Source organism: Cajanus cajan, chromosome 4 (assembly GCF_000230855.2).
Source record: "Cajanus cajan strain Asha chromosome 4, NIPB_CcT2T_4, whole genome shotgun sequence".
In the NCBI taxonomy this organism is placed as follows: Eukaryota; Viridiplantae; Streptophyta; class Magnoliopsida; order Fabales; family Fabaceae; genus Cajanus; species Cajanus cajan.
The window spans coordinates 58,804,527-58,817,110 of NC_138520.1; the positions used below are offsets into that span (position 1 = coordinate 58,804,527).

Consider the following 12,584-nt stretch of genomic DNA (forward strand, 5'->3'; position numbering starts at 1 on the left):
TATAGGTGTGCTTCACTAAAATCAAGCATGCATGGGCATGCTTCATTAAGACAAAATGTGGTTCCCTCAAGTTTGGCCATGAAAAAGCATACTTACTTAAACACAGTCGTGGTGCTTCCTACACTGGTATGTTCCCTTAACCATGGTCATGCTTGTCAGTCTAGAGTCACGTAATTGCATCAAACTCAACTAATTCCCACATAATTCTCACCCTCTTTTTCTCTATTTTGCATCATGAAATTATACGATACTAATATAATCATTTCAAAATTAAACATCATATTGCAATAATTTTTAGAGTTTAAAAAAATCACACCAAACTCCCAAATCATCCATCTGACCTTAACCCTCAAACAATTAAATTTCACACGTGATCAGTTCGGCCAAAAAATTTATATTACAAGTGTTAAACGAAATCCAACCAATACAACCTAAGAGGCTTAAGGGTCCCCTCACTACCCATTTCTTCATATGTGTCCATAAATGAGACATTCTCACTCCTCTTTATATTGAGTGACAATCTTTGTAGCACTCCTTCTATGTTTTCCTTTGTTGATGCTCTTAGGATTTAGAACAAATGCATAACAATGAACCACCCTTTATTTTTGTTTGTGTTTAAATAAGCCTTCAGATTGGACTTCAGAGTCCAACTAAAACCTCATTTCTCCGTTACTACCCTTTAATTTACACTACTAGAAAAATTAAAATTAGAGAGGGAGCAAATCCGTCACTAATTTTGTTAAAATCCGTCACAAATCAATTAGTGACGGAATTTGTGACGGAAAATATTCCGTCACAAAATTTGGCGTCACAAAATATTTAGTGACGGATTATTTTTTCCATCACAATTAGTGACGGAATTAAGGCATCACAAATAGTATAATTTCCGTCACTAATTTCTAAAAATAAATGTTTAGAAATTAATAAAAATCCGTCGCAATTTGTGAGGGATTAAATCCCTCGCAATTTGTGAGGGATTAAATCCGTCACAATTTGCGACGGATTTTATCCGTCACTAACTGGGATGAATCCCTCACTAACTGTTGATCACTAAATTTGAGGGAACCATTTGTTTTTAAGAGTCTGGTAATCGATTACCTATACATGTAATCGATTACCAGACAATGGAAAATCATATATTCGAAATTTACTTATTAAAAGGTTCTCTGGTAATCGATTACCCATTTCTTGTAATCGATTACCAGTCGTGCCAGATTCAATGAAAACTTAAGTCCCCAGTATATATGATAACCAAATAACCAAAATGCAAACAGTTGAAAATGACCAAGCTAAATCCACACAAAACTTATAAAATGAGCAGAATCCAATTATCCAAATGTTGGTGTCTAGGAACTACAATAGGTAAAATGCTGTCTCCATATATCTATCTATACATCGCATAGCAAACTGAAATTTAACTAAAAACCTAAAAACAATAAAAGTATTGCAAAACGGAAAGGTAACAACTATCCTATAAGCCTAAGCACATTCTCCACGGATGCGGCGTGCAAGTTAAATGTCCTTGGGCATGATGGTGACCCTCTTGGCGTGGATGACACACAAGTTGGTGTCCTCAAACAAACCCACCAAATAAGCCTCTGCAGCCTCCTGAAGAGCAAGAACCGCGTGACTCTGGAACCTCAAATCAGTCTGCAAATACAATTCAAACAAACAAAGCTTAGTCACAAAACCAAACAACAAAAGAAAAATGAAAAATTAGGGTTCTTCACAGATTTGAACATACCTTGAAGTCTTGTGCAATTTCACGAACGAGACGTTGGAAGGGGAGCTTGCGGATCAGAAGCTCCGTGCTCTTTTGGTACTTTCGGATCTCACTGAAATCACGATATTAAAAATTCAATTTTTAGCAAAAAGTGTTGAAAAACAAGAACAAAAACCATTGAAGAAAATAGCTAATTACCGAAGAGCAACGGTTCCGGGGCGATAATGATGGGGCTTCTTGACTCCACCGGTTGTTGGCGCAATTTTCTCGCAGCCTACACATATCACATTTATTCAATTAGGGTTGAAGAAAAAATTGTGAATTGAATAATTGGGAATTGAGAAAAAGTGGTAATTGAAAAATTGAAAACCCTAATACCTTGGTGGCGAGTTGCTTCCTTGGAGCCTTTCCACCGGTGGACTTGCGAGCTGTTTGCTTGGTACGAGCCATGGATGAAGAGAGAGGAAAATTGAAAGATTAGAAATTTGGAAGATTAAATTTTGGAAAGTGAGAAGGAAGAATAATGAAAAGAAGGGAACAGGGTCCGAGACCGTGGACTTTGAAGACTTCAAATTCAAAGGTAATTTGGATTTGATAAATTATGCTAATCCGTGTGCTTCTTTCTAATTGGTTGCTTCGTCCATGAGAGGATTGCCAGCGTGGATCATTTGTGTTTCTTTTGTGTTTCTTTTGCCTTTCTAGAAGGCTTGGGTCAAATTGGGCCCAAACTGATTTGAACATTGTAAAACAAGGCCCAAAACGTTTCCAGATTCCGTGGGTCATTTTCGGGCTCCATTTTGACCATCTTAGGCTTCGAATTAGGAGATGCACATTAGTGAGACATTTGTAGCTTTTTCTCTTAGATTTCCAACGCCACCAAGATTGCTCAATTCAGAGTCCTTTAGCTCCAGATATGGCCAAAAAACCGAGCGAAGGTCAAACTGTCCAGAAACAGAAATTTGATTAGTTTTGTAATTAGGCCCATAATTCAAATGACAATTAGCAAACATGATAAAACTACGAAATTAACCCTAAATGTGAGAAGTAATCAATGCCTTGATGATATGAATTGAAGCACTAAATTACGGCTCATCAATCAGTATATAAGAAAAAGGACTACAAATTTTAGTTCCTAGCCAATCAAACTATCTTGAAATCAATTTTCTTTCCACCCTAATAGTCACAACTGCACTAATAAGCTTTTTCATACACAATTACTACAATTACAACAACATGGCTGAAGTTCAGAAAAACCTTGCACTTCCAATCATGAAAAATCATAACCATAACCTCTATTAGATAACCTCTCGCATTGGCCGTAACATCCATCAAAACTCTCATACAAACACAATGGATGCAAAAAAATTTGGAAATCACTCAACTCTCCAACTAAAACCAACAAGGAGAAAGCCTCATCTAAAGTAAATGCTATAAAACACGGGTTTGTGGAGTAGTTTTATATTGTTATAAATTTGTTGAAATGATTTTGTAATATAGTTTTGTTGAAATGATTTTGTAATTTTAAGGGAAATATGTTAACTAATATGTCAAATAAATCTACAAGAAATCACTTCATATAGTAATTAACATACTATTCTATTCTAATCTATAGAGGGTAATCTTGTCAAAACAAAAAACACTATAGAGGGTAATCATCTTGTAACATCCCAGTTTTTATTATTATTATATGGTATTTGGTCATAATTTTGTGATTATATTTTACTTCAATTGTAGCTAATTCACATTTCATTTATGCTTAATTGTAGGCTTTAGAAATATATGTATATTGTTGGGCTTAATTAGATAGTTGTAAACTTTCTTTTCAATAAAATCGTTTTCGCTGGGCTGACTGGCAAACCTCGGTGTTTAGGGCATAACTTGGGCTGTGATGGTCCAAATGATGCAAAATTGGTGTCAATGGAAATCTAAGAGAAAAAAGCACAACTTTTACAGAAATAGCCATTTGCAAATTCGGTCGTTTAGGAGGTCAAAATTGGAATTTGATTGATACAATTGGTTCTCGCTGGACTGATTGGCAAGCCTCGGTTTGTGGGGTATAACTTGGTCGGTGGTTGTTCAAATGATACAAACTTGGTGGCTATGGAAAGATAAGAGAAAATCCTACAACTTTCATGAAGGAAATATTTTCAGATTCGGCTGTCTATAAGGTCCAAATCAGTAGCTAAAGTCGATGAGGAAAAGAACATGGCACCAACTCCATTAATTCATCCCACCAACTTTAATAATTCATCTCACTAATTCATTCCACTTAGTTTTGTCTAAGATTTTTTTCATTATTTTCCATTTTTTAATGTGTCTTGAAGGCTATAAATAGCCCTTCACTTCTCCATTGCAAACCATCCCTCAATTCTCATTCTCTCTTCTCTTATACTCTCTTCTTCTCCTCTTCTTCTCTTTGAAGACCTAGAGGAATCCATAGGAGGTGATTCTATCCTAGTAGAAGGAGCCTAGAGGAGGAAGCTCTTCTTTAGTTTCAGCGCTTGTCATCCAGGTAAGGGGGGGAGTGAGAAATCTCGCTCTGGGTGTGGGATTGTATGCTGGGTAGTGGGATTGGCCCCCAATCCTGTGTTTGTTGTATGTTATATTGTTTGTATGTTCTAATTGCTTGGTTAATATGTGTGTATGAATAGAAATTCTGTTGAGATTATGATTGTGAAAGTTATGAATATGATATGATAATGTGAATGTGATGTTTCTAATGATATGATGTGATGATGAAATATGATGTGAAATGACCATGAGATATGATTGACCATGAGATAGATAATGTGATAATGTGACAATGAGATATGAAATGTGATAAAGAGAAATGACCATGGAAAGTGATAAAGTGATATGAGAATGCATAGAGTCTTGTTTGACATGCATCATTTGCATAAAGTGATAAGGGTACGATATGGAATACGCCGCCAGAGAAGGCCCCCTAGTGTAAAAGCTGTGGGGATCAGTCCTTGGGGATGGCTCGGTTTGGAAGTCCCAGTCTCGCCCATTGTGTGCATGGGATGTATCTTGCGCGGCTTAGCTATCCCGACGAGACTCTGGTAGTATGTCCTTCTAGTGAGAGTGCGCAGAGGTTGTGTCCCGGCATGTACTCCTAGACTACTCTTTGTGTATTGCTAGCGGCAATATACTACGTGATAAGTGACTGGCGCCACATGCATGATAAAATGTAGTCCGTGTCCATACATGTGTCTTTTGATGTTATATGACAAATGAATATGCCTTGAATGAGTAAGATGTGATATTGTTATTAATCTATGTTATACATATTTTGTTTGTGCTTGACTATCTGGTATATATTTCTACACTGTGAGCCGAGTGAGATGTTTTCTCACTCCCTTTTTCTTTGTGTTGTTTTTCTTTAACCGTTATACAGGTGATTATCAGCATGAGGCTGAGGATGTTGGTGGTGAAGCTTAGGCTTCTTTATGGGCTATGCTCTGATAGGACATGTGACATCGGGGTATAGATAAGATTAGATTAGGTTGTTAATGTTATTTTAATTACTTTGAAAACTTTGAGATTTATTTCTTTGTAATTTCCGCTGATTATGTTTGTTAAAAATGTGATACTCTGTAAACATGTTTGATTATTAAAGTTATATTATTTAAATTTATTGATTTATGATATGCGGGGTAGAGGGTGTCACATTTAGTGGTATCAGAGCAGGTCGATCAAATCGACCGTGAGTTATGAGTCTACTGTGCTTGTGTGATAGTTGAGAAATTTATACTAGCATGATGGTTGATTATGTTTGTTGTCATGTGTACTATTTTCTTAGATTATGGCTGGTAGAAATGATCGTGCAATTGCTGATGCTCTTCAAGCGTTAGCACAAGCCGTGAGTAACAATAATAGGGCTGAAATCACTCCTAACTGGTTAGAGCGATTTCAACAAAATAATCCACCTACTTTCCAAGGAGGATATGACCCAGATGTTGCGATGAATTGGCTAATGGAAATCGAAAAGATTTTTAATGCCATGGAGTGTCCTTTCGCTCAGAAGGTGAGGCTGGCTACCTTCATGTTGACTGCTGATGCCCATTTTTGGTGGGAAGGAGCTCTTCAAAGGATGATTGATGGAGGAGTGCAATTGAATTGGGACAACTTCAAGAGAGTCTTCCTCGAAAAGTATTTCCCGGATGATGTAAGAAGCCAGAAAGAAGTTGAATTTCTCGAGCTGAAACAAGGAAATGATACAGTGGCAGAGTATGCTGCAAAATTTGATGCCTTGGTTCGCTATTGTACTCATTACCATGGTGAGGGTGGTGAAAGGGCTAAGTGTATTAAGTTCGTGAATGGCCTTCGTCCGAAGATAAAAACAGCAATTAATTATCAAGAGATCTATCACTATCCAACGCTTGTCAACAAGAGTAGAATCTATGATCGTGATAATCGTGCACGTGCTAGTTTCTACAAAGGGGCTGGAGGTCCTATACGTGCTGCAGGTTCTAGTGCCATGGGTAAGAGTAAGCCTTACTCTGTTCCTACCAAAATTCAAGGAAATCATGCTAAGAGTAGATCCGTTGCTAGAAATTCTTTCGTAAGTGGTGCTGCTAGTGTAGGAGGCTCTGTTTCTACCCCTACTAATCGATGCAAGAAATGTGGGCTGCGTGGGCATGAACACTATAACTGTCCCGACAAAGAAATAACATGTTTCAATTGCAATGGCAAAGGTCATATTAGTACTCAGTGTCCACAATCGCCAAAGCAACGTATGATGGGAACAGGAGCTAATTCTCAACCTAAACGTCCAACAACTACTGGAAGAGTATTTGCTCTTAGTAGTGCTGAAGCTACTCAGTCCGATAATTTAATACAAGGTATTTGTTTCATAGCTGAGAATCCTTTGGTTGTACTGTTTGACTCTGGTGCAACTCATTCTTTCATTTCTTTTGCCTGTGTCCAAAAATTGAAATTGCCAGTGTCTTATTTGAGCTATGATCTAGTGGTAGAAACTCCCACAGAAGGTCCTATATCTACTTCTAGTATTTGCCTCAAATGCCCAATTGCTATTTCTGAAAGACAGTTTCTGGTTGACCTTATCTGTTTGCCTCTTAGTCAACTCGATATCATTCTTGGAATGGACTGGTTATCTTCCAATCATGTCCTACTAAATTGTTTTGAAAAATCCATATCTTTTGGTGAGAATAAGGGCGCAGAGTTTTTAAGTGCTAACAAAATAAAAACTTGTTTAAAGGAAAATGAAAAGGTTTACATGATTCTCGCCTGTTTAACTCTTGAGAAAGACCATGAGCCTAGTAAGATTCCCATAGTAAGAGAGTTTCCTGAAGTTTTCCCTAAGGACATATCTAGCTTACCACCTGAGAGGGAGATTGAGTTTTCCATAGACTTAGTACCTGGTACTGCACCCATATCCATAGCACCTTATAGAATGTCCCCTAAGGAGTTAGCTGAACTCAAGAAACAGATAGAAGAACTTCAAGAGAAACAATTCATTAGACCTAGTGTCTCACCTTGGGGAGCGCCTGTTTTGTTGGTCAAGAAGAAAGATGGGAGCATGAGGTTGTGCGTAGACTATAGGCAACTAAATAAAGTAACCATCAAGAATAAGTATCCATTGCCTAGAATAGATGACCTTATGGACCAGCTAGTTGGGGCTTGTGTGTTTAGTAAGATAGATTTGAGATCAGGTTATCACCAAATCCGAGTGAAATCCGAGGATATCCCAAAGACTGCTTTTAGAACCCGCTATGGGCACTATGAGTATTTAGTTATGCCTTTCGGTGTAACTAATGCACCTGGAGTATTCATGGATTATATGAATAGGATCTTTCACCCCTATTTGGATAGATTTGTAGTAGTCTTCATAGATGACATCCTTGTATATTCTAAGACTAAGGAAGAACATGCTGAACACCTTAGGATTGTCCTTCAAACCCTTAAGGAGAAGCAGTTATATGCTAAATTGTCTAAGTGTGAATTCTGGCTCAATAGTGTAAGCTTTTTGGGACATGTGATTTCTGAAGGAGGGATAGCTGTAGACCCTTCTAAGGTAGAAGCTGTACTTGAGTGGAAAACACCTAAGTCAGTTTTTGAGATCAGGAGTTTTCTGGGGTTAGCTGGGTATTATAGGAGGTTTATAGAGGGTTTTTCTAAATTAGCATTACCTTTGACCAAATTGACTAGGAAGAATCAACCTTTTGTGTGGGACTCTAAGTGTGAAGAGAACTTTCAGGAACTTAAGAGGAGGTTAACTAGTGCCCCTATTTTAGCATTACCTGACCCTAATGAAACCTTTGTAGTGTATTGTGATGCCTCTAAGATGGGTTTAGGAGGGGTACTTATGCAGAAGGGAAAGGTAATAGCCTATGCTTCTAGGCAATTGAAAATCCATGAACAAAACTACCCTACCCATGACCTTGAATTAGCTGCAGTAGTATTTGTTCTTAAGTTGTGGAGGCATTACTTGTTTGGGTCTAGATTTGAAGTTTTTAGTGATCATAAGAGCCTTAAGTACTTATTTGACCAAAAAGAACTAAATATGAGGCAGAGGAGATGGTTAGAGTTCCTTAAGGATTATGATTTTCAATTAAATTACCACCCTGGCAAGGCTAATGTTGTAGCTGATGCTCTGAGTAGAAAATCCTTGAGAATCTCTTCTTTGATGATTAAGGAGTTGCACATGATTGAAGAGTTTAGAGATATGAGCTTAGTGTGTGAACTGACCTCTAGGAGTATTAAGTTGGGAGCCTTGAGAGTGACTAATAACTTGATAGATGAGATTAGAAAAGGTCAGAAAGCAGATCCTTTCTTATTGAGTCAAGTAGAGAAGTTGAATCAAGGTGTGGAAAGTGAGTTTAAAGTTGGAGTAGATGGGGTGTTAAGATTTAAGGACAGGTTATGCATTCCTAGTGTGCCTGAGCTTAAGAAAGCAATCCTAGAAGAAGGTCATAGGAGCAGCCTTAGTATCCATCCAGGAGCCACTAAGATGTACCAAGACCTTAGGAAAATGTTCTGGTGGCCTAAGATGAAGAGGGAGGTAGAGGAATTTGTGTATGCTTGCTTAGTATGTCAGAAAGCTAAAGTAGAACACCAGAAACCTTCAGGTCTGCTACAACCTTTAGATGTGCCTGTGTGGAAATGGGATAGCATCTCGATGGATTTTGTAGTAGGATTACCTAGGACAAGGAAGAACTTGGATGCTATATGGGTCATTGTGGATAGATTAACTAAGTCTGCCCATTTTATTCCCATTAACATTAGATACCCTTTGGAGAGATTAACCAAGTTGTACATAGGTGAGATTGTAAGGTTGCATGGGGTTCCTACTAGTATAGTTTCTGATAGAGATCCTAGGTTCACCTCTAGATTTTGGGAGAGCTTGCATAAGGCGTTAGGCACTAAGCTTAGGTTGAGTTCAGCATATCACCCCCAAACAGATGGCCAGACTGAGAGGACCATACAATCCTTAGAAGACTTGTTGAGAGCTTGTATCTTAGAACATGGAGGTACTTGGGATAGTTTCCTACCTTTGATAGAGTTTACCTACAATAATAGCTACCATTCCAGTATTGGGATGGCACCCTATGAGGCTTTGTATGGTAGGAGATGTAGAACACCTTTGTGTTGGGTAGAACCTGGAGAGAGTGCCATTTTGGGACCTGAGATAGTTCAACAAACCACCGAAAAGGTTAAGATGATCCAGGATAAAATGAGAGCGTCCCAAAGTAGACAAAAGAGCTACTATGATAAAAGAAGGAAAGACCTTGAGTTTAAAGAGGGAGATCATGTATTCCTTAAAGTAACTCCTTGGACTGGAATTGGTAGAGCACTTAAATCTCGCAAACTTACTCCAAGATTCATTGGTCCCTACCAGATCCTTAAAAGAGTTGGTGATGTAGCCTACCAAATTGCGTTACCTCCATCCCTATCAAATCTTCATGATGTCTTCCATGTTTCTCAACTTAGAAAATACATTCATGACCCATCTCATATTGTGGAACCCGACAACATTCAGTTAAAGGATAACCTCACTTATGAAACCATACCTTTGAGAATTGAGGACAAGAGGGTAAGGCAACTAAGAGGTAAGGAAATTCCTTTAGTCAAAGTTGTTTGGGGAGGAAACTTTGAAGAAGACGCTACATGGGAACTAGAAAGCAAAATGCGGGAAGCTCATCCATTCCTGTTTTCAGGTAAATTTCGAGGACGAAATTTCTTAAAGGAGGGGAGAATTGTAACATCCCAGTTTTTATTATTATTATATGGTATTTGGTCATAATTTTGTGATTATATTTTACTTCAATTGTAGCTAATTCACATTTCATTTATGCTTAATTGTAGGCTTTAGAAATATATGTATATTGTTGGGCTTAATTAGATAGTTGTAAACTTTCTTTTCAATAAAATCGTTTTCGCTGGGCTGACTGGCAAACCTCGGTGTTTAGGGCATAACTTGGGCTGTGATGGTCCAAATGATGCAAAATTGGTGTCAATGGAAATCTAAGAGAAAAAAGCACAACTTTTACAGAAATAGCCATTTGCAAATTCGGTCGTTTAGGAGGTCAAAATTGGAATTTGATTGATACAATTGGTTCTCGCTGGACTGATTGGCAAGCCTCGGTTTGTGGGGTATAACTTGGTCGGTGGTTGTTCAAATGATACAAACTTGGTGGCTATGGAAAGATAAGAGAAAATCCTACAAATTTCATGAAGGAAATATTTTCAGATTCGGCTGTCTATAAGGTCCAAATCAGTAGCTAAAGTCGATGAGGAAAAGAACATGGCACCAACTCCATTAATTCATCCCACCAACTTTAATAATTCATCTCACTAATTCATTCCACTTAGTTTTGTCTAAGATTTTTTTCATTATTTTCCATTTTTTAATGTGTCTTGAAGGCTATAAATAGCCCTTCACTTCTCCATTGCAAACCATCCCTCAATTCTCATTCTCTCTTCTCTTATACTCTCTTCTTCTCCTCTTCTTCTCTTTGAAGACCTAGAGGAATCCATAGGAGGTGATTCTATCCTAGTAGAAGGAGCCTAGAGGAGGAAGCTCTTCTTTAGTTTCAGCGCTTGTCATCCAGGTAAGGGGGGGAGTGAGAAATCTCGCTCTGGGTGTGGGATTGTATGCTGGGTAGTGGGATTGGCCCCCAATCCTGTGTTTGTTGTATGTTATATTGTTTGTATGTTCTAATTGCTTGGTTAATATGTGTGTATGAATAGAAATTCTGTTGAGATTATGATTGTGAAAGTTATGAATATGATATGATAATGTGAATGTGATGTTTCTAATGATATGATGTGATGATGAAATATGATGTGAAATGACCATGAGATATGATTGACCATGAGATAGATAATGTGATAATGTGACAATGAGATATGAAATGTGATAAAGAGAAATGACCATGGAAAGTGATAAAGTGATATGAGAATGCATAGAGTCTTGTTTGACATGCATCATTTGCATAAAGTGATAAGGGTACGATATGGAATACGCCGCCAGAGAAGGCCCCCTAGTGTAAAAGCTGTGGGGATCAGTCCTTGGGGATGGCTCGGTTTGGAAGTCCCAGTCTCGCCCATTGTGTGCATGGGATGTATCTTGCGCGGCTTAGCTATCCCGACGAGACTCTGGTAGTATGTCCTTCTAGTGAGAGTGCGCAGAGGTTGTGTCCCGGCATGTACTCCTAGACTACTCTTTGTGTATTGCTAGCGGCAATATACTACGTGATAAGTGACTGGCGCCACATGCATGATAAAATGTAGTCCGTGTCCATACATGTGTCTTTTGATGTTATATGACAAATGAATATGCCTTGAATGAGTAAGATGTGATATTGTTATTAATCTATGTTATACATATTTTGTTTGTGCTTGACTATCTGGTATATATTTCTACACTGTGAGCCGAGTGAGATGTTTTCTCACTCCCTTTTTCTTTGTGTTGTTTTTCTTTAACCGTTATACAGGTGATTATCAGCATGAGGCTGAGGATGTTGGTGGTGAAGCTTAGGCTTCTTTATGGGCTATGCTCTGATAGGACATGTGACATCGGGGTATAGATAAGATTAGATTAGGTTGTTAATGTTATTTTAATTACTTTGAAAACTTTGAGATTTATTTCTTTGTAATTTCCGCTGATTATGTTTGTTAAAAATGTGATACTCTGTAAACATGTTTGATTATTAAAGTTATATTATTTAAATTTATTGATTTATGATATGCGGGGTAGAGGGTGTCACACATCTAGTGAAAGAAATCAAACTTAATCACTGATTTAAATAAACTCATACAGATTTTAGATTTTATTTACTATCTTTCATAATCAAAAGAAATCCAATATTAAATCAAAAGATAATAAAAATTATAACTAAAATATTTATAAATTTTCTAATATTAAATTTACTATATATTAAAATTAATTAATTAAATATTTGTATTTAACAAATTATTACAGATTTTAGATATATATTTTAAAGTTTTTATATTTAAATTAATTAAAAATAAATTATATTTTATCACTTTTTAATAAAGTGAGTGAATGATAATGAATTAACTAAAATTCTAAACTATATTTAATTAAAATAATTTTTTGATAAATATGGTAACTAAAAAGTATTATAATAAATAATTAAACTAAAAAATAAATTTTATAATGATTATTTTTTTAATGATGTTAAATTAAATATTCTAATTATTTTATAATAAATAAAAATGAAAAGATAATAAAAATATGTTTTACCTACAGAATTTATCTACGGATAATATCCACTGTCAGGGATGAGCTACAGGCACACCGCTGCTGATCTTCTCCAATTTCACCTAGGGTTTTAGAGGGAAACTAAAAATTAATTAAATATTTTTATCAAAG

The 12,584-nt window shown here is 36.8% G+C and overlaps 1 protein-coding gene across 1 annotated transcript; it reads right to left on the reverse strand.

The window, feature by feature from the left end:
- Nucleotides 1-1,306: 1,306 nt before the first annotated feature.
- On the reverse strand, nucleotides 1,307-2,216 carry LOC145956884 (histone H3.3-like; the record flags this gene model as incomplete). Its single annotated transcript, XM_083072678.1, has 4 exons — nucleotides 1,307-1,650; nucleotides 1,745-1,835; nucleotides 1,922-1,997; nucleotides 2,102-2,216. Coding segments are annotated over 4 exons (420 nt in total), but the record flags the coding sequence as incomplete, so codon positions are not given.
- Nucleotides 2,217-12,584: the final 10,368 nt, after the last annotated feature.